Source organism: Bidens hawaiensis, unplaced genomic scaffold (assembly GCF_021521415.1).
Source record: "Bidens hawaiensis isolate Kalapana, Puna unplaced genomic scaffold, B.hawaiensis_p1.1 tig00008105_1, whole genome shotgun sequence".
Taxonomy (NCBI): domain Eukaryota; kingdom Viridiplantae; phylum Streptophyta; class Magnoliopsida; order Asterales; family Asteraceae; genus Bidens; species Bidens hawaiensis.
This window is the reverse complement of record NW_027491576.1, coordinates 307,884-334,988: the sequence shown is the minus strand read 5'-3', so window position 1 is coordinate 334,988 and position 27,105 is coordinate 307,884. Positions and strand designations below refer to the sequence as shown.

Below are 27,105 nucleotides of genomic sequence, written 5' to 3'. Positions count from 1 at the left end.
GGTATTTTTGGTAAAATATTGAAATTGTTGGAGATGAAGTATGTATTTTATGCAGAAGAAGAGGTATATATATATACTCTTTTGATTTTTATTTTATCTTATTTGTCATAATATTAAAAGGGAAAATTCCCAAACTAGCCATTTTTACCATGGTTTTTCAGAAATAGCCCAAGACCAAACAAAATTTCCAAACTAGCCAAAAATATATGTCGGATCTGACGAAAACCGTTTCTGATCCAACGCAATTTTTCGACCTTTAAAATCGCACCATGTGTCAATGTATTAATGGATCCGACGAAATTTTCATAAAATTCCGTCGGATCCGACTGAATTTTAGTGGGTCCGATGGAATTTGATGTGTTGCAAAACACATAGCATTTTATCCCGTTTTTGTGTTATTTTGTGCTTAAACGTTAATTATTATCACATGTTTGTGTATGTGATAGGTCTCACATTGAAGAGAGCGTGAAAACGAGTCAAATGAAAAAAGAATCAGCTAAAGCGGAGCTCAGATGAAGCCGGTGCGCACAAACGAAGTTTAAACAAGTCAGCAGTCGATAAACGAAGACCCAAATGGCATGGCCACGCCGCGCGGCCACATGAACCTTCATGGTCACGTGGCCTAGGGCCTAGGGGTGTTCCATGGCTGCCCAAATGCATCAACATGACTATTTTGTCTTATATGGGCTTTTATGGGCTTGTTTGGACCTAGTTTGGCTTGTTTTTCAAGTTTAATGATATATTTAATAACCCTAAACTCTAAAAACAAGTGGACCATCATTCCAGCCTTCCAAGATCTGCAAAAGTCGAAATAACAAGAAGGAGGAGCTTCCGGATCGGAGTTTCATCAACCGGTTGTCGGTTTTGCTTGTTTTAACGTTTGTGAGTTCGTTTTTGAGTTTTAAACTTTGAAACAAGTTCCAATCAGTTTATAATGGATACCTTGAGCTTATTTATGATTATTATCTGCTGTTCGTTCATAATGATTGGCTAAACTTGTTTGAATCACCTAGGTTTGATGTTTAACGGTTAAAATTAACTAGTTTAGGGTGCTTAACAAGTGGTTGATTGTTTTTTCTATTGTAAAGTTCATATTTTATGATATTATTCCATGTATACCCGCTGCCATAGATGTATCTCAGGTTGCATGCACCCCGTGTGGTTGATTATTGCATGAATGAGTTTCGTGTAGGCGTTAATTGCATGTTTCAGTTAATACTTTGTGTGTTGATTGATTGTGGTAGTCATACCATTAGGGTTTGTGTTTCTTGGATCATTAAAGTCAGTAGGTTCACCACCTTTGAGTTGGACGAAAACCTTAGGTGTCGTCTTATCTTGCTTGTTAGTTGATCGGGTTAGTCGTTGCGAAACCACGTGTGGTTTTCCCATTGTCAGCTAGGTTAAGTTTGTAAGTTGAGTTATTTTGTCTTTAGTATTAAATTACCCCTCTTCTCGTAGGTTTGTAATTAGCTCGAGCCTTAGTGAGATCTGTGATTTTGATACGGACCAAGTAATAAATCATTAGGGTACGTAAATAAGCAACAGTAAATTAAAAGCTAAATAGACGTTGTTAGGGTTTTCTGGTAAAACTGACCGTAGGGACCCAGTTGCCTTGATTCCATCTATATTAGTTCATCTTTTGAAGCCGGTTTCAAACACTTGTTAGCACCCGCGCCATCCTATACCCGTTAAGTCATCTTACCTAGGTGATTCGTTTTCTTATTATCGTTAGTTCCGTTAAGTTTCATCGTTAGTAAAGTTAAGTTAAGTTAGTTAAGTTTAGTTAGTTTAAATAATTAAGATAAATAAATATATTATGTAGGCATGACTTATATTAGGGTTAATTATCTTAGACGTTTTCACGTGTCTTTCTGTTCGACATCCGGACTTCCATTAGACTGTGCTGCTACGCGACCGGTACACTTTTCGTTTGTGTGAAGCTTAGTTAGGATTGTTTGGTTTTATAAATTTAAGGCTTAGTGTTGAATTGCGATAATTAGTTATTAATATTTATATATAGGTTTTTGCACATCAAGTTTTTGGCGCCGTTGCCGGGGACACGGTTCGAGGCGATTAGAGAACAACCTGAGTTTGGGGACTTGCCTTTTGTAGTTTTGTATATATATATTTAGATTAATATAGTTTAGTTTAGTTTTCTTTTAAATAGTTTAGTTTTAGTTTATTTTTATTTCTAATTAATTTACTACTATCTGGTGCTCGTGATCCGTTTCTGTTTAAGTGTGCAGTAATGGAAACTTACGGTAATGGTTTAAAAGAACTAAAACGTTACACCATTTGGCAGATGGAGATACAGTGGATTTTGGATTGCAAAGCGAAAAATCGAGTGAAACCCCGGTTACGTTTGATGTTTGATTTAAGGGAAAATCTTTTGGGTTATGAAAACTCATCGTGTGAATTCATTGAGCAAATACCAGATCCGGATGAGGTAATGTTTGATTGGTTGCACATCATCCATGATACAAATCCAAATGCCCCATTTCCGACCCAACAAGCCATTGATGGAATTCGGCTTGGTTTAATGAGTCAGTCACAACTTAATGAGCCGATTATTGAATTTGAGAATTTGGGGATGGAAAAGCAATTAGAGGAGTATGTTCCTTCATGGGAGGAAGAGTTTAGGGGTGAGTTTGGTGACGAGTTGGCGGATTTTACAGTGATGGATGATGGAGAGTTTGACCCACTTGGTGATTTGAAGTTACTTGAGGATCTATTGTATAACGAGCCAAGTGCGGGGGTCAAGAAGGAGCCTTGTGAGGAGAGCCATGAAGTGGTTAGTGATTCAGTCTTCCCACCATTGCACTTGGATTGTGAAAAACCAAAACATGAACCGTACTCCATCTCCATTCGGGACGTGTCGAGGTTTAAAAAGTTGGTTAAAAGAATAAGGAGGATATCCCGGCTCAGAGATCATGGTGTGCTGAAGAGTTCGTCACTCCCGTTTCACTTTAAAGAATCAATTTCGGGGGAGTCTACGAGTTGGTGGGCCAAGTTCACGTTGTATGTTTGGGCCCATGAGAGCGGTGCAGTTGGTTTCTTCCCGACCAGTTGTAAGAGGAGATTGTTGAGGAGTATTGATGGGAAGCAGATAAAGGAAAAGCCTCCTGATTGAGGTTTCGGAAGCGAGTCCGGCTGAAGACTTTTTGTAAACTTAGCGCTTACCGAGAGGCAACCCGGTAGTATGTTTTTTGTTTTATTTTTATTTTTATTTTTATTTTTGGGGTTTCTTGCTTTGTTTTGCTGGCTGTGTGTTTTCTATTTTTGCTTCCAGGTTGCTCCAGGATTGCTTGTGGAAGTTTGATGAATACTGGTTTTATTCAAGTGTGGGGAGGCTATTTGCTTATTGATTGCCGCTTTCGTTCGTAAGTGACATCTTAATAGAGAGCACTGGAGTGTGAGACTTTCGTTCGAATTGGAGGGCACGGGACATGACTCGCAAGGCAATATCATCATATTTACCAGGGGAGTCTGTTCCACTTTACTTATATTTGAATGTGTTTTAATTTTTGTCTTTTTCCTGTCTCATTGAGGACAATGTGACATTTAAGGGTGGAGATGGGAAACTGACGTTTTTATATTAAAAAAAATCAAAAATTTTTAAAATAATAATAATAATTTGAAAAATGTCCCGAATTTTAATGAAATTTTTGCAGATAATGGAAAATGATAGAAAAATTTGAGATTGGTTTTTTTAAAACTACTATTATATATAAGATTAAATAAAAGATAACGCACTAAGCTTGGGATGTGTCGGTAGACCCAACTAGCTTTGATAGTCCTCTTTAGCAGATTTTTTTATATATAATAATTTGAAAACGGTGAAACCGAATTTTGAAGCTTAGGGAGGATTACCATAATCTAAAAACTTTGAGATTATACTTAGATGCACTCAAACCAGCACACCACCACATAGTGGCGAAGCTTGGACTAAGACACCGAGGGGGCCGGACTCAAAATGTTATAAAAATTTCATAAACGAAGGCGGATGGGCTAAAATTTTCGGCCAAAAACGGCTAAAATTACACTACGTATAAAAAATTTCGCTCGAAAATGGCTAAACTCTACATTACGTATAAAAATTTGACCGAAAACGGCTAAATTTACACTACATATAAAAAATGTCTCCCGAAAATGGCTAAAATTTACACCACGTATTAAAATTTTCGACCGAAAACGGCAAAATTTTACACTACATATAAAATATTTCGATCGAAAAAGGCTAAATTTTACACTACGTATAAACAATTTCGGCCGAAAACGACTAAATTTACACTACGCGTTTTCGGACGACAACGGATAAATTTACAATGCTGCGTAAAAAAACAAGGGGGGCGGGGCCACCCCGGGCCCTTGAGAACCTTCTCCACTGCAACCACATGTCCATCTTTTTACAAGCTTAGAAATAGTTATATATTTTAGGGTGATATAAAAGATTGAAAAAAAAAGATGAAAAAAAAGAGAAGTATGTTTTGAAGGTTATGTGTATTATCAAAAGTTGTTCAAGAAAAGCAAATGCTTGTGAAGAAAGTTATGTATTGTAAAATGCCAAAGAAGCATTCTCAAAGTTAGTAAAAGAGGCCAAATATGCACATACTAGACGAGACTTAGAGTTTACGTGTTACCAAGGGGATAGTGACTCTGAGGATACACTATTGGGACTCGAAGGTTCTTAGTCAATAAATATTAAATTAGGAATTTATAGGACAAAGTCCAATAATATTTAGGAATAGCTCGTACGACATCCACATGACCATTCATCCATCAAATTTCACCGAGTGCATCTACTTAGTACCATCAACGATTCCTTGGCTGATGGTGATTTGTCGAACCAGTTTGCTTCGACTCTAGTTCTTCTAGCTCTCTTTGTCTGAGATGGGGTAGGTGTAGCCTTGATTTTTGGACTTAAAACGCTTAATGCAATTGGGGGATTGATTGGTTAGTGGCTGGGTTTAAGTGGACAACAATACCGGCAATCGCGGTCAATATGTCGTGCTGTTTCTTGTGCTTTAATAATGTTAAATAATCTGGGAGCTTGTTGCCTTTCACTTGGTTATGATCCTGTGTAGATTTCTTTTTCAAGGACGAAAAAGTTTCAAGTGTGGGGATATTTGATGTGTTGCAAAACACATAGCGTTTTATCCCGTTTTTGTGTTATTTTGTGCTTAAACGTTAACGATTATTTTGTTATTCTTGCATTAAATTACATGTTTGTGTATGTGATAGGTCTCATGTTGAAGAGAGCGAGAAAACGAGTCAAATGAAAAAAGAATCAGCTAAAGCGGAGCTCGGATGAAGCCGGTGCGCACAAACGAAGTTTAAACGAGTCAGCAGTCGATAAACGAAGACCCAAATGGCATGGCCATGCCGTGAGGCCACCTGAACCTTCATGATCACGTGGCTTAGGGCCTAGGGGTGTTCCATGGCTACCCAAATGCATCAACATAACTATTTTGTCTTATATGGGCTTGTTTGGACCTAGTTTGGCTTGTTTATCAAGTTTAATGATATATTTAATAACCCTAAACTCTAAAAACGAATGAACCATCATTCCAGCCTTCCAAGATCTGCAAAAGTCGAAATAACAAGAAGGAGGAGCTTCCGGATCGGAGTTTCATCAACCGGTTGTCGGTTTTGCTTGTTTTAACGTTTGTGAGTTCGTTTTTGAGTTTTAAACTTTGAAATAAGTTCCAATCAGTTTATAATGGATACCTTGAGCTTATTTATGATTATTATCTGCTGTTCGTTCATAATGATTGGCTAAACTTGTTTGAATCACCTAGGTTTGATGTTTAACGGTTAAAATTAACTAGTTTAGGGTGCTTAACAAGTGGTTGATTGTTTTTTCTATTGTAAAGTTCATATTTTATGATATTATTCCATGTATACCCGCAGCCATAGATGTATCTCAGGTTGCATGCACCCCGTGTGGTTGATTATTGCATGAATGAGTTTCGTGTAGGCGTTAATTGCATGTTTCGGTTAATACTTTGTGTGTTGATTGATTGTGGTAGGCATACCATTAGGGTTTGTGTTTCTTGGATCATTAAAGTCAGTAGGTTCACCACCTTTGAGTTGGACGAAAACCTTAGGTGTCGTCTTATCTTGCTTGTTAGTTGATCGGGTTAGTCGTTGCGAAACCACGTGTGGTTTTCCCATTGTCAGCTAGGTTAAGTTTGTAAGTTGAGTTATTTTGTCTTTAGTATTAAATTACCCCTCTTCTCGTAGGTTTGTAATTAGCTCGAGCCTTAGTGAGATCTGTGATTTTGATACGGACCAAGTAATAAATCATTAGGGTACGTGAATAAGCAACCGTAAAGTAAAAGCTAAATAGACGTTGTTAGAGCATTCTCAACCCATTCTCTAAAGTTGTCAAACCCATATAATTTAGGATAAATTTTAAGAAAACCATCAAAATCACCTCTCCAATCCATTCCCTATTATATGGATGAGTTATATGGCAACTAAAGTAAATCCCTAAATATAGGGACGCATTTTTTATCCATACCATATAATATATCACATATCTCCCAATCACCATTTACTATATAATAAGACAAAAGAGAAAAAAATAATAAAGAATTAATTTATGGATATGAATAGGGAATAGAATGTGAAAGAATTTTGAAAAATGATAGATAAATTTATGGAATGGTGTTTTTAGCTAAATTATAGGGAAAATATATGGAATGGGATGTGAATGCTCTTAGGGTTTTCTGGTAAAACTGACCGTAGGGACCCAGTTGGCTTGATTCCATCTATCTTAGTTCATCTTTAGAAGCCGGTTTCAAACACTTGTTAGCACCTGCGCCATCCTATACCCGTTAAGTCATCTTACATAGGTGATTCATTTTCTTATTATTGTTAGTTCCGTTAAGTTTCATCGTTAGTTAAGTTAAGTTAAGTTAAGTTAAGTTAGTTAAGTTTAGTTAGTTTAAATAATTAAGATAAATAAATATATTATTTAGGCATGACTTATATTAGGGTTACTTATCTTAACCGTTCTCACGTGTCTTTGTGTTCGACATCCGGACTTCCATTAGACTGTGTTGCTACGCGACCGGTACACTTTTCGTTTGTGTGAAGCTTAGTTAGGATTGTTTGGTTTTATAAATTTAAGACTTAGTGTTGAATTGCGAGAATTAGTTATTAATATTTATATATAGGTTTTCGCACATCAGAATTCTTCATCTTCTACCTCTCAAACTCTAAACCTCTATAACCAACTTTCATCTCCATCTTTCTTATTTATCCACAAAATCAAGCAAATCAATAGTGCAAATTGGTTAGTTATTTTAGGAAAACACAACCATAGTGTTCAATTTCACTATAGAACTTAAAATAAAAATACCCTCGAATTGAAAAATCTAGGGTTCGTCGGACAAATTAAATAGTTGGATCCGACAGAAGCATGAATTGAACCGTCAGATCCGACTGTTTAATATTACGTCGGTTTGTTTCATTAATCCGTGGGACAAAACCGTATACCGTCGGATCTGACGGAATAGTATGCTATGCGGCACGTTGGGATGGGGTAAAAATTCCGTCGGATTAGAAGCGGTTTCTCAGATCCGACAAAATGTTTTGGCTAGTTTGGGCATTTTGTTTGGTCTTGGGCTATTTCTAGAAAACTATGGTTAAAAATGGCTAGTTTGAGAATTTTCTCATATTAAAATAATAATATTCTTCCAAACCCACCGGCGACAAGTCATGCCCCCCTCTTATTGACCCTCTTATCGTCGGGGGTGGGGGGGGGGGTCATTTTTTCCGCCCATTACGCTTAGCCTAAAACATGGAGATTGGAGGGTTGTATTCAATGTTGTAAAACTCGCTAGGCGGTCCATAGGCGGTCGACCCCCTTGTAGGGAGTACTCGAGGGTACTCAGCTTGTACTCGGACATGATAAATATAACATAAATTAATTATTGGATATTATATATATGTTAAGATAAACATAATTCACGTCAAATTAAGAATAATTTATAGGAAAAAAAACATAATTAAAAAAAATCATATTTTGTTGTTGTTTTTAATTTTTTATTAAAAAATGATAAACAAAATTTTTTTAAAAAAAATTGTAGTTGAGTTGAGTTTGGAGGCTGAGTAATCCCGAGTACTTCGAATTTTAACCCTAATGGTGGCCGAGTTGGAAACATGCGGCAAGGTTGATCTCCGAGGACCTTGAAATCGCCAATTCCAAGGCCTTGGAATCCGACTTTTACAACACTGGTTGTATTGGTACGACACTCGTTCACTAGAGTAACCAACTTTTTTGTTTAAAATCATACTTGAACAGTTGAACCCATAGTAACTACATTAGTCCAATGATGCCTTATTTGTATAAAGCTGGTTAAGTGTCATTGTACAACATTCTATTTCTCTCTCCTTTATATTTCATTACTTTCCAGCTCATGACCTTCAAAATCACAATCTCATCAAGTACTATTATACAAGCGGATTTATGTGCAGTTATGAGTGAATTAAATATAAGTAATTACATACACAAGTACACAATCACAAAGTTTGATAACTCTCCCAATACAACGTAACATTTATTAACTTTGTAAAACTAATTAAAAAATTTTTTCCAATCCACTGGATCTAAAATCTTGTTTTGTACCAATTGAATTCTCACCACAATGCACGGGAATATTACTAGTTAATAGTTATAGTAATGTATAATAGACAATAGTGACAACTTCAATTCATCTTACCATAACAATCAATTTATCAATTTCTTTTAAAATGCCTTGCTCCATTTAAATATTTGTTAATCAATAAAGTAATTAAATGACACATAAGTGGATATTGAGATGAGGCTTCCTAGTTAGAATATGGAGATAGAGAGCAACATTCCATGCCCTTCTTTTTGAGTTTAAGACCATGTGAAAAGGTAGCTTTACAAGTACTGTTTTATAGTGGAGGAAAAAGAGTTTTGATAATTTTGAAGAAACTAATTGGGAGTGACATTATGACATGAATTATTGTTGCCAAAAGCAAGATATATATGAAAGCTACATCTTCCAAATCATCCACCCATCACCATAATCTTAAATTATAATATTTAATCTTATCTAAACTTTTTAAAAACCATTTGTGTTTACATCTGTAAACATGAAACATACATAAACGGTTTATGATTTAAACGTTTTAGATAATATACTTGAATTTGAATTGATTTGATCTAATCTTCTAATCAGTATAATAAGATAAAACACAATTGAAGTTTAATCTTTATAATTTTAGCAAAATGATTACTCAAATACCATTTTACTTCGTAAATGTTCAATACTTTTTATTTAGCTTTTTTTTTATATATAAAAGAAATTCTAATAGAAAAACTAATGGAATATTAAATTTAAGAGACGTGAAACGTGTGTTCGTGGACGTGGTACAAGTAGATTAAAAGAAAAATAGTGGTACTAAAAATAAAGCTGGAAATCACATGGTGATACATTGGATAAGAGTCAGGTCCTTGTTTGTGGGCGTGGTCCATCTAGGCTTCACTTGTCTCTGCCAAAAATAGTGACCTCTCAAACACCCAACTACACATATATCTACGTACACAGGATGTATGTATGATTTTAAAAATGTATCGTATTACCTTTTCTTTAATAAGGAGTTTGTTTAATACAAATTTATTTCAAGGTAATAACTGCAAGAATTACATGATACACGTGCTTTCTTGTTTTGATAGGACTATGAGACTGTGTAGTAGAGATGCTAAAAAATACGATGACTTGCGTCATGTAACGCCCAGTCATTAAATGCTAAATTTTTATTTCAATTGTGTAATTATGTTGTAGCCCCCCCACCCCCCACACACACATATTATAATAATAATAATAATATAACAAACATACATAGTGGGCGACAAGAACTCCTCGCCCCCCCCCCCCCTCAACACATTTCGCCCCATTTGTCGCCCCTATGTAATGGTGTTTATCAAATTTGTAGCCCCAAAACCTCCATTTTGTCTCCCTACTATACTCACCCGAAGGCTATGTGTAGTGGAGGAGCTACAAAATGGGGCGACTTGCGTCATGCGACGTCCAGTTAGCTAAATGTGAGTTTTTGTTTTAGGGGTGTAATGGTGTTGTAGCCCCATACACACACACACACACACACATATATATATATATATGTCACACACACTATTAAGGTAATAATATAACATAAACAAGAGAAGGCGACAAGTTCTCATCACCCCCCCCCCCCCCTTATCGCCCATTTTATTGCCCGGGGGGGTGGGGGTGTTCACGCTCCTTGCCGCCCCCCTTTTTTTGGAAAGGCGGTATTTTATATGAATAAAAAAAACAATCATAGCAAGTAGCTAGAACAAAAAAACACAAAACATTACAAATACAATATAGGGTTTTTAAGCCACTTGATCCTAGAAATATTACATTTACGATTTCTACTATACCATAAGAACGAGAAATGTAAAATTTCATCAAATATCGTTTCTTTGTTATGCCGAGCCTTCTCAAATACCAAGTCATTTCTGAATCTCCAAATAATCAATCAAGTGACAAAAATAATCATCTCGATCAAATCTTTCTTATGAGTTTGAACTCTTAACGTGTCCCACCAAGACATCAGCTCAATCGGAACCAAAGAGGAAGACAACGGAAGCCAAGCCAAGAAGCAATAAGACCCCAAATCCGATTAGCCACCAAGCACATACCGAAAACATGGTCAATAGACTCCTCACGATTACAGACATAATATAAAAAACTCGGAATGTCCATACCCTTGCTCACCAAATTGACTCTCGTAGGAAGTCTCTTAAGCAACACCCTCCATGCACAAATATTAACTTTTCTAGGAAGAAATTTGAACCATATTGTCTTTCGAGCCCATGATGGAAGAATAAAGTAATCAATAGCCTTCCTAACACCTTTAACCGTGAAGTCTGTCATATCCCCAAAACTCCAAACCCATCTATCTTAAGAATCCGTTAAACGTACATGCCCTAACTCAACCATCAAATTATCAAATTGTTCACTTTCTCTTCCCCTCTAATCTCTCTTCTCCTATTCCAAGAAACACCATTTGCCCTTTGATTAACAAAACATTGTTTGTTCATTTCCAACACATAAAGGCGAGGATACTTGACCGCCAACGTACTACTTGTCCCCCTTGTCGCCCCCTTTTAGTTGCCCACTACGGGTAGCCTAAGAGAGTGAAAGAATACATTGTAAATGACTTTGTTGTTACTTAACCGTCTTATATATTACCATAAAACCAAAAAGTATTCATCACTTTATGCGATTGTAATAGCTTTTTACTTAAAATTAATCATGCGATATGTTAATTTCACATCTACATGATGTATTTTGTTACTTTTCCAGAAAAATCGACTATTATATAATATTACTTTTTTTTTCAAAGTACTATTGTGTTATAAACCAAAACAATAATGATGTTATTAATCAAACCGACTACATGAAAACAACTTTTGATGTTTGATTTGAGATTGATCTCGTGATGTTTTCAAAAGGACATATTACACAACAATTTCATTTGTGCCACACCATATTATATCTTCATTGATTGAAGTGTGTGGCCACATCAATTACCCACATCTCCATTTTAGGCTACCGAATCGTACATATATAACCGGTGACACAAATTTATCGAGTTAAGATTTATGGGTATGCCGTATACATGTAATTTAAATTTGATCAGTTAATTATGCTTTTAAATACTTTGTCAAATTTACTGAAAAAAATTGGATCGAAATGACCACTGATATAATTTTTCTCAAATTTTATAGTTTTTAATAAAAAAAATTACTCTTTATAAAAGGAAAATGTCATTACAACTTAAAACTCAAACGAATATACATACATGTATATCCTTGTTTGATGAAATCTTCAATGTCTGGTCAGGGAAATTGGTTGTTAATAAGGCCATTAATTTGTACTAACGATTGGCTCAACATGCACCTAAGTTGATCTAGTTGCTTAATGTAACAACTTAGGCCAATTTAGATAGTTTTTTTAATGGTTAACCAACTAAATGTTAAATGATTTGTGATTTCATAGGAGAATAATATTGGAGAAACAACCAATGTTGTTAAATCTGTTATGACTGGTTGGTTGGATGATGAATCGAACTCCTAGTCACTTTGGTTCGTAATGGTTGAATCGTTATTGGTAATGAATATATATATACCTCAGTTTATTATGTATCGTTACAATTATTTTCAAAAGTTAAAACTAATTATTGAATATATAGTTGAGTAATTATACAATGTCTATTTAGCATGATTGTACAAAACCACCAGAATGGAACATGTGACTTGTAGGTGAGGAGTACAAAGTTCATTCATCTTAACCATTGATTTGTCTTGATCAAGAATCTAAATCATTTCTTACACTTATTGGCCAGAATATCATAAAAAATGGGTAGTGTATTTATAACTTTTAAAAAAGGATACCAACTGTATACCTTTTGTCACATTAGTCGTTTCACTTATAAAACAAGCGTTTTGGACTTGGTAGCAATTTTGTCACATTAGTCGTTTCACTTATAAAACAAGCGTTTAGGACTTGGTGGCAACAGAAAAATTGAGAAGTTGCGGGTATTCGGCCTAGTTCGTGGAAAGGGGTACTCGGAAACTAGTAACCGAGTACCCGGCATAGACGGAGAGCAAAGGAAGGAGTACTCGTCCGTCTAAACCGGTTTTTATAACATGTTTGGCCGGCTTTTTAAAAAATACATGCTTGGAATTTTATTAATTTAAACACTATTAAAAAGTTCCAAAAATCCACCCAACACTAGAATAATAACGACAGAACAGAAGGCAATAATAACAAATACCAATTCTCATTTCATAATCCAATCAATCCATGGAAGCTCGTTTCTGAGATACCAAACTTATTTATATCATCTCTCTTTTTATTCAGCTTTTCGTCTCTCACCATTTCGTCCTACTATTTCCCGCAGGCAGGTAATTTAATACTCAAAATCCACATATATATTTTTAACAATAGAATACAATACATGCAGGCAGGCAGGCACTAAGCCTTTCTCGTTTATATCTAAATTTGGGTTTGTAACTTTTCACAACCATTAAACAACTTTCCCAACCTTGGTATGCTTTGATTCGTCTCACTTTTTACAAAACTCATCATCATCATCATAACTCTTTTTCTCTGATCCTCTCTTCCTAATTAGCGTATTGTTTAATGGGTCTTTTAAATCTTGTCATGTGATACATCTGTTCATGCCTTTTGATTTGTTTCCACTATTTGTAAATTGTAATTATGATATGTGGTACCTTTATTAGTTGTCATGATTTATACCACTGCTCATGCTTCTCACTCTGTCTGATTCACTATCTACTTATAATTATATAGGTTATAAAATATAAGGGTGAGCAATAACCGAATCGTTAACCGAAACCGAACTTAAAACCGACGAAACTGAACCGATATAACCAAAAACTGAATTAACCGAAATTAACCGAACCGAACTCTTAATTTTTTAATATATTCAAGCCTTTTTCTCTCAATTTCATGTATTATATGTATTAATAGTTTAATACTATAATTTTCTTCATGTATTTATATCTCAATTTCATGTACTAATATCTCAATTTCATATATTTATACCTTCATTTCATGTAGTTATGCATTCATTTCATGTATTTAAACATTCGTTTCATGTATTTTTAAGCAAAATTTTAGCCCAAGTTTGAAACTGCTTATTAACCGAAATTAACCGAACCGAACCGATAACCGATCGGTTAGGTTGGGTTAATGCTAATAACCGAACCGATAACCGATCGGTTAGGTTGGGTTAATGCTAATAACCGAACCGAACCGAACCGTACCGTACACAACCCATTAAAAGATTTAACTTTTTAATACTTTGGCCGGTGCGGTTTACCTCCTGGCCGGTTTCAAACCGAACAAATATTTAATTTTCTAAACCGTATAATCTTGGCTACCTTTCTTCATTAATGTTGTACTTAACTCAGTAGGGTCTGGTGCATATTAGAGTTGTTTTAATGGTCTTATGTATTGCACATGCTCAATTATTAAAATCATAACTTTTAAGAAAACTGATTATTTAGCTTCTTCTTTACTACTTATAGTTCTTGATATTGCATAATTGATAGTTAACTAATTATCTTATATAAGTTTTTGATACATTCCCAGTTGAATTCAACTGATTTCCACAATGCCTCCAAGTTACTTCCCGCTACGATGGGAGAGCACGGGCGACCAGTGGTGGTACGCCTCCCCGATCGACTGGGCAGCCGCCAACGGGCACTATGATTTAGTCCGTGAGCTTTTACGCCTTGACAGTAACCATCTAATCAAACTGTCATCATTAAGGCGTATACGTCGCCTAGAAGTCGTGTGGGACGACGAAGCACAGTTTGATGATGTGGCAAAAAACCGCTCATTGGTAGCCCAAAAGCTCTTAGAAGAAGGTGATGCCAAAAAGGGCAAGAACTCGTTGATCGGGTCGGGCTATGGTGGGTGGTTGCTGTACACTGCAGCCTCAGCGGGTGATTTTTCGTTTGTTCAAGAGCTGTTACATAAAGACCCGCTTTTGGTGTTTGGTGAAGGGGAGTATGGTGTGACTGATATATTGTATGCTGCTGCACGCGGGAAGAACACCGAGGTTTTTAGGTTGGTTTATGATCTCGCAATGTCTCCTAGGTTTATGTCGGGGAATGGTGGGGAGTTTGGAGGGCATGTTGGGGAAATCCCGGCTGCTTATAAGCAGGAAATGAAGAACCGTGCGGTTCATGCGTTGGCACGAGGGGGTAATTTGGGTATTTTGAAGGAGGTTGTTGGTGATAGTTGTGATGAGATGGTTTTGGGGTATAGGGATATTCAAGGGTCGACTATTTTGCATACTGCAGCTGGACGAGGACAAGTCGAGGTACGTTTTTTTTCCTTTCGTTAATTTGTGAAAGATTATACCAACACCAGTGACACATTATTCACACATTACTCTACTTTTTGATATATGAAAATATAAATTAAATTGCATAAAAAAATATATATATATAGTTAAATGAACCTTTTAACGTTATTCCGCTTGTACGATATGTGAAAAGGTTATACGGGCGGTATGAAAATAAAATAAGGTTTTATACAAGCCTGTATGATTGGGGTGTGCTGTTTGAATGGGTCGGTTTTGGGTTCAAACGAAGCCAAAAACGAAAGTTTTGCTTTTGAGTTTTTGAGGACAGTTGGGTTTCATTTTTTTGGTTTTGGTTTGGTACAATTTTGGTTCTTTCGGTTATATCATTTAGGTTTGAAATACTCGGATAATGAATTTGGGCCTATATCTTTTTGTTAGTTAATGATTAACTGATTATTATACATTTGGTTTTAGACTATTTATAAAATTCTTATAAATTACTTAACATGCAAAATAAAAAAAAAATAAAAAAAAAAGGAAAAAGAAAGGGAAAAAATAACGAAAATCCATAAATTCAATTGTGTTCGGTTTTCTCGATTTTAGTTACCCGCAAAACCGAAAGCAAACAGAAAATTCGGTTTACAAAAACATAAAACTAAACTATTGGTTTTTGTTTGGGTTTGGTTATTTCGGTTCAGATTTTTGGATATTTTTTCGGTTTAAATTACATGCTAAGCCGAAACCGAACAGAAGATACTGATTTTATGAAAACATAAAAAAAAACCGTTGCTTTTGTTTGGGTTCAGTTATTTCCATTTCTTCTGGTTACAGATCGTTTTTTTGGGTTTCATGTACACCCCTTGATATATGGAAAACGTTATACGGGTCTTTAAATGCATTCTGCAAAATTCGTATAACCTTATTCAGCCAGTATAACTTTTACTGAAGCTGACTGATGTGCTGGTATACATCCTGAATTATAACAATATATACACAAAATGAGGTAAAAATATAAAGAAAAAAAGCTTGATAAAACTTGTTACAAACCGCAGGTGGTTCAATATCTAGTCTCTACATATGATATCATAAACTCAACTGACAAACAAGGCAATGCACCTCTACATATAGCAGTTTCAAGAGGCCACATCTCTGTGGTTGACTTTTTGGTCAAAGCATCACCATCTTCTGTGCACACCAAAAACAATGCCGACGAGACGTTTTTACACGCTGCCATTATGGGGTTCCAAACACCCACATTCAGACGACTCGATCGCCAGATCACCCTCATGAAACAGTTAATATGCTCAAAATCATTTAATATTGAAGAAATAATAAACGTTACAAATAATGAAGGTAGAACAGCTCTTCATCTAGCTGTTCATGGTAACATTGACAGTGATCTGGTGGAGTTAATCATGACTGTTCGTTCGATTAACGTTAATAAACGCGATAATTATGGTATGACTCCGCTTGACTTACTTAAACAACGACCGGTTTCGGTTTCTTCAGAAATCCTCATTCGACAACTTGTGTCTGCCGGTGCGGTTATAACTGATCAAGATTATTATTCGGCTCGAAAGATTCTTGCGAATCATTTGAGAAAAGGGAGCGCGGGTGGAAGCCCGGGAACCACGTTTAACGTTTCGGATTCTGAAATATTTCTGTACTCGGGAGTCGAGAATTCTCCCGGGACACCAACTTTGGGCTCGGGTTCGGGCCCGGGGCATGTTCCAAACCCAAGCCCAAACCCAGAAGTCAAAACTTCCAGCAAGAAGAAACATAAAGGTATAAAAAGGTTCCTTCGGTGGCCCAAAATGAAGAAAGCAGGAGATTCGGGCTCTGTTACGGGCTCGGTTGCGGGCCCAGTCTCGTTGAGGGAGAGATACTCGAAACCCGTGTCACCAACGAACAACAAACGAACGCTTGCGGCTCGGAGTAATCTTGCGAGTCCAACTGCTAAAAAGAAAGTTGCTTCGGGTCTGGTGAACGGGGTGATGCAAGCGATGCCACGTGTCAACCGACGGTCACATTCGCGCTCTCACTCATTCTCAAGATCGTCCGTGTCTTCATATAATTCGCATACGGGTGTTGACATTGCAAGTGGGTCGGGCTTAAACCCGATGTTTGATGATGGGGTTGTTGGTAAAGAACAAGGTGTGGCAAACAGCAGGAAGTCAGTTAATCAGTACTTTTGTTTCGGTGGGTCCCGGTTGCCTGCGGAGCCCGCAAGTTGCGATGAGATGCAGCAGCACGAGATCTATGATCGGTATGTTCTATCGACGGCTTAATAAGATTAAAGGGGTTGGTTAACTGGTTAATCATGTAGCCTGTTGTAATCTTGTTTTATGTTGATGTATAAGGTTGTTTATTTAGCTTTCATAATGAACTTCAAGTCTTGAACCTTGTTTGAATGCAATGTTTTGTTGCATTTGTAAGTTTAGTAAATATTTGGTTTCAGTTAGGAAGCCCATAATCAGGTATGGGCTGTGATTTGAGTATATTTTCTTGAAGAAGATAGGCGCAAATGGCATTAGGCTCAAACAATATATCTTTATAAAATCTGGAAGCAAAAGTAGGCAAAGTGAGGAATAGATTACAATTACCATTTACCAATTCGTGTAACTTTGTGACCTCTATTTATTTAATTTAATTCATATATGTTTTGGCCAACATTCGGTTTTAGTTTATTAGAGAAAATTACTGTTTTAGTCTCTATGATTTTTAAGCGGAGTCACTTTTAGTCCCTGAACAAAAACATGAACTGTTTTACTCCCCGTGTTTTTTAATCGCAGTCATTTTTAGTCCCTCCGTCAATTTCAAGTTATATTTTCCATTCAAATATGCATGCATTTACAATTTTGCCCTTGATTGATTTTTTTGCCATTTTCTTTTGTTCATGCATATGTCTAAAAGACGTAAAAAGTTCTAATACTTTTATAAAATGTCCTTTTAATCAATATAACTTTTATGTCCCCCACTAATCCACCACCATTTATATCCTTTTTAAACTCATAAACAAGTATCTTGCCATTTTCTATGGATTCTATCATGAGACCACATCATGCAAAAACAAAGTCAATATCAAGTCCAAAACAAAAACATGATGGATTCTGTCAATACCATTACACATAAAGTCCAAAATAAAGTCAACACCAATAAACAACCAATTCCAAAACTGTCACACCCTCAAAGTCCACTAACGGAGTTTTACCGTCAGAGGGTGTGAACTAACAGGATCGGATTCATTAGTTATAATCAAACCATAAAACAAAGTTTCAAAATCATGAAAACGTTTACAAGTAATTAAATGCGGAAGCGTAAAAACCATAGAAACCAATGTTGCGTCACGCAGGACGACTTAAAACCCAATGATAACAGTTTAAAATAAGTTTGCATTATTAAAAGTGTTTCAAGCAATGCATGATCCTAAACCGCGCGCCCGCCTCGGCTACCTGAGAATAACATACTAAAAGTGTCAACACAAGGTTGGTGAGTTCACAAGTTTATATAAAATAAAGCGTTTAGCGTTTGCGTTCAGCGTTTTGCGTTACAGCGTTTTGCATTACAGCGTTTTGCGTTACCAGATAGTGTTATGTCAATTATATATCTATAGGTAGCTAGCTTATAAAACAAGTATCACAAAGTGTTCGACACCGAAGCTGACTGTTTATCATTTTCCTTGCCACCAGGTCTATCCCGACCATGGTATGTGTTTAGCCAAGATTACACCCACTCGACCTCCAGTCGAGTTTAGCGTTGGGTGGGGTTTGTCAAACCCAGTAGTACTACTCAACAATGACTCGCTATTATCCAATATTAAACGGTTCGATGTGAATGAAGGACTTTAGTTATTGCGTTTGCCACTTAGTCTTTACAAGTGATATATAATCTATATTAACAAAATCTTAAATGCGTTTTCGAAGTATGTTATCTCCCCCAAGTGAAAAGCGTTTGAAAACAGTTTAAAAAGGGGAAAGTGAAACTCACTGTTTGCGAAGTATTCCCAAAATAATTCACCAAGATGCGCGTCACAGAAAAACTCTCTCTAGCGTTCTAAAACAACAAAGAGATTTTTCTAAGTGTCGGAATATTATCGAGTCTCTAGACCCGGCACATAATACCTATGCACACAACATGTTTCGTGTTTCGTTTGTGAATCGTGTGTGACTTTAACAAGTGTATTTGTGATACGTTACATGTGTAAGCAATTATTTACGTGTCATGTATTCATAATGTACATCACTAGCAATTACTCCCCGTAAGGGCAATTTGGTCAACACATAACAATTAACTAGCCATTATTCCCCACGAGAGCAATTTGGTCAAATCATAACAATTATATAGCAAATATCATGTTTCATGCATTTTCACAAAATTCAGCAGCTAGTTTCACCGAGACAGAAATTCTACTTGAAAGATTGTACTATTCCACCGATCATAGCATCTCAATTAATTTACCAAAAATCATCATAAAAGCATATATGTGTTAGGTTTCCAGAACATATTTTATTTTTATTCCACATAGATTTCTCATAATGATCAAAACATTACAGCAAACTCATAACAGTCAAATTCATGCGCAACAGAATGTTATTTGAAATTCCCGTTAAACGAAAAATCCAATAAGTGCAAGACCACTTGGGTTAGGTTCCTAACTCAATAAGTCAACTTCCAGAAGTGGAACCAACCCAATTGGTCTCGTAGTTCATAAGATATAATATTTACAAAACAACCTAACAGCAGGTCTAACAACTCAGCTTTGCACAACGTTTTTGTAAAATCATAAAAGTTAACTTTTACACGTCCAAAAATTGTAAATTTATATTCTTTAGAAACTAGACTCAACCTAGTTTACTGTAGTATCAATAATCTCAACCAATTTTCACCTTTACACCCCGTTACAGTCAATTAAACATCAATAACACAATCTGTCCAGAAACTGTTTGCATCCAAACTCAACATATTAACTATCTATGAACCATAATTCATTCATATAACACTCTAGACTCCATAATCACTATCCATGCACATCAATTACACATTACATACATGATTAGGGTTTTTGTTTGAACTCAAATCAAAGACACAACAATTAACATGTAGCAATATCAATTCTAGTTATCAATTCATCATCAATACATCATCAAATCAAACAAACTCATATGAACACAATAACATGTAAAAATCGGAATCTAGGGTTTGTAATTAACCCAATAAAAGACAAGATTAAGTATAAAGGATGCATAGGATAGTCGTTTATACCTTCCTAGCACCTTAATCTTCAATCAAAAGCTTGAAATTGATTGTATGTATGTGTGTGTATGTCGACGGAAGCCAAGGGAGCCCCGGGGGGGGGGGGGGAGATCGGATTGTGTGGGGAGGAGGAAAGAGTTAGGGTTAACATATTATAAATAATAATATGTTACACCTTGGCCCCTCCACTTCTAAGTATTACTTATCTAGCTTAAACTAACTTGTTTACATCTTGAGTTAGTGTTTTAACCAATATTATCACATAACACATAAGTCTAACACCTAATTATCACATAATTATTGTTTTGACGTTTTTCGTTTATTCACCAATCGTTTGCGTCAACTCGTTTGCGTTTCGGTGCAATTCCCGAAAGACTACACATGTAGTAAGTGTTAAGCGTCATTTAAACCCTAGTTTAAATGTAATGAGGTGTGCGTTATAGATTCAGTGATCTTAAGTTTGAATTGACGGAGTTGAGTTAACGGAGTTAACCTGAAATTGACGATTGTCACATCATTCCCATGTTAAAGAATTTTCGTCCCGAAAATTTGAGTCAAGTCGTGATGAGTGTCTGAAAAAGTAAGAAAAATTTTCAGTTTATCATATCATCCCCTAGTAGAAAGAAATTTCGTCCCGAAATTTAATTCATACCTCCGGTGATTTCTGATGGTTTGCCGGGTTTCGCGGTGTTCTGTGTTTGGTCAGCCCTTCAAAAAGGTGAGGATACTTTTTTATCATTTGATCCTCGCGTTCCCACGTGAACTCCGGTCCACGTCTCGAGTTCCAACGAACCTTAACGATTGGAATTTTGCTGTGCTTGAGCGTTTTGGTTTCCCAATCCAAAACTTCGACTGGTTCTTCAATGAAGCGTAATTGTTCATCAACTTGCAGTTCATCCAAAGGGACTACTTGGGTTTCATCAGATAGGCATTTCTTCAAATTGGATACGTGAAATACATTGCGTACGCCACTGAGTTTCGTTGGTAGGTCCAGTCGGTACGCCACATGACCAATGCGCTCAGTTATTCAACATATCGTGGGTTGAGTTTGTTTCGCTTTCCAAAGCGAACCACACCTTTCCAAGATGAGACTTTGAGTAACACTCGATCGTTCACTTGAAATTCGAGAGGTTTTCGGCGCTTGTCGGCGTAACTCTTTTGGCGATCTCGTGCTGCTGCCATGCGATTTCGGATTTGAACAATCTTTTCCGAAGTTTCGAGTACCAGTTCTGGACCAGTGATTTGGCTGTCACCCACCTCTGCCCAGCAGAGTGGTGATCGACACTTCCGTCCATACAGCGCTTCAAATGGCGCTGCTTTAATACTTGCGTGGTAGCTGTTATTATACGAAAACTCTACCAAAGGTAAGTGAGGTTCCCAACTTTTTCCGAAATCCAACACACATGCACGCAACATGTCCTCTAAGGTCTGAATAGTTCGTTCACTTTGCCCATCCGTCTGAGGATGGTATGCTGTGCTCATATCAAGACGGGTGCCTAGTGCGCTTTGTAGCGACTTCCAAAAGTGCGAAGTGAAACGGGAATCTCGATCAGAAATGATTGAGACAGGCACTCCGTGCCTAGACACCACTTCTTTCATGTAAACGCGAGTCAATCTTTCCATTTTATCCGATTCCTTAATCGCTAAGAAGTGTGCAGACTTAGTCAACCGGTCAACGATCACCCAGATGGTATCGCATCCCGTCGGTGTCTTAGGTAAACCCGTGATAAAATCCATTGAGATGTGTTCCCATTTCCACATTGGGAGTTCCGGTTGTTGCAGTAGATCAGATGGTTTCTGGTATTCTATTTTGACTCTGGCACAAGTCAAGCATTTGCTCACGTAGGTGGCAATGCGGCTTTCATGTTCGGCCACCAGTAAAGTGCCTTTAAATCATGATACATTTTATCTGAGCCAGGGTGGATAGAATATCTGGACTTGTGTGCTTCGTCCATTACCAGAGTTCTCAACTCTCCGAACCGTGGAACCCAAATCCGGTTCTCAAAATATCGGACCACGTCCGATCTGGTTTCAAGTTGCTTGTTCATGCCCCGCATGAGTTCTGATGGAAGATTATCATCTTTCAAAGCTTCGAGTTGCGCATCGCGAATCTGGTCGGGTAAGTTTGCATGAATCGTGAGTTGCAATGCTCGCACTCGCCTGGGTTTATCTGTTTCTTTTCTACTGAGGGCGTCGGCCACTACATTGGCCTTGCCAGGGTGGTACTTGATGGCACAATCATAATCCTTAAGCAGCTCGACCCAACGACGCTGTCGCATGTTCAGCTTCTTTTGATCGTAGATATGCTGGAGACTCTTGTGGTCGGTGTAAATGGTAAACTTGGTACCGTACAAGTAATGCCTCCATATCTTAAGGGCAAACACCACAGCTTCGAGTTCCAAATCATGGGTCGTGTAGTTCTTCTCGTGAACCCGTAGTTGTCGAGAGGCATAAGCTATAACCTTCTCGAGTTGCATCAGCACACAACCGAGACCTTGTATTGATGCGTCACAGTGTACCTCGAAATTTTCCGTTCCCTCGGGGAGGGCTAGGATAGGGGCGGTACAGAGTTTGGTTTTCAACAGTTGAAAAGCGGATTCTTGCGCGTCACCCCAATTGTACTTAGTGCCTTTGTGAGTCAAAGCGGTGAGGGGTTGAGCAATCTTTGAAAATCCCTCGATGAAACGTCGGTAGTAGCCGGCCAGTCCTAGGAATTTCCGCACCTCAGTCGGAGTCTTAGGTGCTTCCCAGTTTTTGATGGCCTCTACCTTACCGGGATCGACATGGATACCATTCTCGTTGATCACATGTCCTAAAAAGTGAACCTCGCGAAGCCAAAACTCACATTTCGAGAGTTTAGCATACAGTTGTTCCTTCTTCAATAATTCCAGAATTACCCTTAAGTGTTCTCCATGGTCAGCTTCGTCCTTGGAGTAGACGAGAATATCATCAATGAAAACAATCACAAACTTGTCGAGTTACGCCTTGCATACTCGATTCATGAGATCCATAAATACGGCTGGTACATTTGTTAGGCCAAAAGGCATAACCAAAAACTCGTAGTGACCATACCGTGTTCTGAAAGCCGTCTTTGAGATATCTTCTTCGCGCACTCTTAGTTGGTGGTAACCAGATCGCAGATCGATCTTCGAGTAATAACTCGATCCTTGAAGCAGGTCAAACAAATCATCAATTCGGGGTAAAGGATAACGGTTCTTGACCGTCACCTTGTTCAACTCCCAGTAGTCGATGCACATGCGGAAAGTCCCGTCTTTCTTTCGGACAAATAAGACAGGGGCTCCCCATGGTGATGAGCTAGGCCGGATAAAACCTTTATCCAATAAATCCTGCAATTGAGTGGACAACTCCTGAAGCTCCGCCGGTGCGGGCCGATACGGGGCTCGTGCTATGGGTGCTGCACCGGGTGTCAACTCGATTTGGAATTCGACTTGTCGTATAGGAGGAAGTCCAGGCAAATCCTCCGGGAAAACTTCCGGAAAATCCCGCACAATCGGTATATCTTCAATTCGCTTCTCCTCTGCGGGTTTCTCAACAATCTGCGCCAAAATTGCCGGATGACCCTTTCGTAGGTACTTCTGCGCCTTCATGAGGGTAATGACGCTGGTGGTCATGCCGCTTCTCTCACCTCGGATCGAAATGATCTCGCCGGAAGGGGTAGTGATGTGGACTATCTTGTCGTGACATATAATCTCCGCTCGGTTCTCGGATAACCAGTCCATGCCGACCACGACATTGAAACTACTAAGCGAAAAGGAATAAGGTCAATATCAAAAACATGACCTGACAGTTTTAACTTACATCCCACAAGTACATGAGTCGTTACTATAGTCTTACCGTCAGCTAATTCAACAAGAAACTTAGCATCTAACGGAGTTGGAGTTAAGTCTAAGAGTTGACTAAAGGCTTTCGACACAAAACTCCTATCAGCTCCAGTGTCAAACAATACAGAAGCAAAACAATCGTTCACAGGGAACTTACCAGTCACCACGTACGGATCATTGCGGGCTTGACCCGACCCAATAACAAAAGCTCTTCCTTTACCATTGTTTCCACCACTACTGCCACTTCCATTACCTCCATTGTTGTCGTTCTGTTTCAGCTTGGGACAATCTTTCCTAAAATGACCTTCCTGCCCACATTCGAAACATCCCTTCGTCGTCATAGGTGGTTTAGGAGCACCCTTTGCCGCAAGGTCTCCTCTACATTCCTTTGCCTGAGGACCCATCTTTCCGCATCTCAGACACTTGACGCGGTCACACGGGCCAGCATGATGATAATTACACCTGTTGCACTTCGGATATTTCCCCGCATATCCGCTCGAACCCTGCCCGTCACCGTTGTTATTGTTATTGTGACCCTGATTGTTGAAGCTCCGAGTGAGTTCGGGCTTACGATAGGGTTGTTGTTGTGGGGGGTTCGAGGATGAGGATTCGGTATTGTCAAACTTTCTCTTTCCGTTGCTCGGGTTGTTATTGCTGTTGTTGTCAGTGTTCGGGTTGTCATGGGCTTTAGTGGTTGAACCCCTAGGTGGTACCGCACCTTGGGTCACTGCTTGATCCGTCAGTTTGTGAGCTAAACGGATCGCTTGTTGAATCGTGGCTGGTCTGGAAGACGTCACCATGCCCTGAATTTGCGGTGCTAACCCATCAATATACATTTCAATCCTCTTACTCGGCGGATCTACCATCCGCGGACACATCACCGCTAACTCGTGAGAACGGGTAGTGTAAGCTTCGATTTCTGAGCCCACCATCTTCAATGACCAAAATTCTGACTCTAACTTTGCAATCTCTTCTCTCGGACAGTACTCTTCTAGCATCATGTTCTTGAACTCCTCCCAGTTCATAGTGTTAGCCAGTTCCAATCCAAGGATCTGCACGTTTGCATTCCACTAAGTGAGGGCAGAATCCTCAAGTGTTCCAACAGCGAATTTGACCCTACTGGCAAGGGGACAATTACACATCTCAAACGCCGATTCGGCCTTCTCAGCCCAACGCAGGAAGCCTATAGCTCCCTCAGTGCCCTTAAACGTACTGGGCTTGCAGTCAAGGTAATTCTTGAAGGTACACGTTCCAATTGGACCTCCAGCTTGGTTCTGAACATGTGCGGCTAAAGCGGCCGCCGCATGGTCGTTCAGCAGAGTTTGGAGTTCAGCTGCAGTCAAGTTGATGTTACCACGTCCGTGTCCAGCGTTTCTTCCGGCCATTTCCTAGAATCACAGTATAAAATGTTAAACATGAATTTTTCTTTCATATTCAACACACCATACATGTAATAAAAAGATAGGTAAGAAAGAAATAAGAAACAACATCACATCACAACCATATATTAATCTAATTAATAATTCATGATTAAAGCCATTGTATTCGCTACAAAGTATTTCCAATCAATCCTTAAAATCATAGAAAATAATAGTTCGGATGGAGACAACCTCTCCATCTAGATGTCATCATCACTAGATGTCATCATCAGAGGACACCTCTGAGTGTGCCTCCTCCTCAGCCGGTTCTTCCTCCGGTTCTTCTTCAGGTTCCTCCTCGGGATCTTCCTCGGGGTCCTCCTCAGGCTCCTCTTCGGGATCTGCCTCAGGCTCGGCCTCAGGCTCTGCCTCAGGTTCGGCTGCGTTCTGAGCAATTTGCATTTGTAAGACATCGCAACGCTCTAAAGCTATCTCGGTTCGGGTCCTTGTTACTTGGAGTTGCTCTTGCAAGTCTATCATCTAGGCTTGCATCTTTCTCATAATCCTCATCTGTTGATCACTAGCCTCTTGCATTTCCTTCATTGCCGCTGCCATGCGGGCAATTTCCTCCTTAGTCTCGGTTCCATCTTTTAACAGTCCGGAAACGTTAGCTCTCGTATAACGCATGTAACCCACGTCACGCTCCAAACAAGAAACGACAGCTGCGAGAACTCGCTCTACAGGTTCGGTTATGGGTGGTAGGGTGTTGGGATAAGCAGGGTGGCTCGGGTGAGGTAACGGGGGAACTTGTTCGCGATAGACCATACGTCTGATCATATTAGGGTACCAATCCCAGCTAACTTCGTTTTCGTTCATGCCTCCGGATAAGCGGTACCTCTTCGGTGCGGGAGCTTCGAGTTTCGGGACTACACGGGGTGGCGATGCGGTAGGTAACTGCGGTTCCTTCCCGTGAGCATGAGTCATCGGATCGGATGATGATGATGATGGCGTAGACATTCCTACAGGTAAGCCGTGTATGCGCGCGCGTATGAGTGAAAGAGGTAAAGAGATAAGATAACAAAGACTACACAAATCTATGCAGTGCGTATCATTATAACTAATGGGTTGTCGCGGTTATAGTCTAGTATGCATGTAGCTTCTAGTTCGCTATAACCAATGTCTCTTATACCAATCTGTCACACCCTAAAAGTCCACTAACGGAGTTTTACCGTCAGAGGGTGTGAACTAACAGGATCAGATTCATTAGTTATAATCAAACCATAAAACAAAGTTTCAAAATCATGAAAACGTTTACGAGTAATTAAATGCGGAAGCGTAAAAACCATAGAAACCAATGTTGCGTCACGCAGGACGACTTAAAACCCAATGATAACAGTTTAAAATAAGTTTGCATTATTAAAAGTGTTTCAAGCAATGCATGATCCTAAACCGCGCGCCCGCCTCGGCTACCTGAGAATAACATACTAAAAGTGTCAACACAAGGTTGGTGAGTTCACAAGTTTATATAAAATAAAGCGTTTAGCGTTTTGCGTTACAGCGTTTTGCATTACAGCGTTTTGCGTTACGAGATAGTGTTATGTCAATTATATATCTATAGGTAGCTAGCCTATAAAACAAGTATCACTAAGTGTTCGACACCGAAGCTGACTGTTTATCATTTGCCTTGCCACCAGGTCTATCCCGACCATGGTATGTGTTTAGCCAAGATTACACCCACTCGACCT

The 27,105-nt window shown here is 38.4% G+C and overlaps 1 protein-coding gene across 1 annotated transcript; it reads left to right on the top strand.

Annotated features, from left to right (window-relative positions):
• Positions 1 to 12,861: 12,861 nt before the first annotated feature.
• Positions 12,862 to 17,434, top strand: LOC143637063 (uncharacterized). Its single transcript, XM_077104528.1, has 3 exons — positions 12,862 to 12,973; positions 14,187 to 14,922; positions 15,960 to 17,434. Exons 2-3 carry the CDS (start codon positions 14,209 to 14,211, stop codon positions 17,193 to 17,195), a joined length of 1,950 nt encoding a protein of 649 aa, XP_076960643.1. The 5' UTR covers positions 12,862 to 12,973; positions 14,187 to 14,208; the 3' UTR covers positions 17,196 to 17,434.
• The last annotated feature ends 9,671 nt before the right edge of the window (positions 17,435 to 27,105 follow it).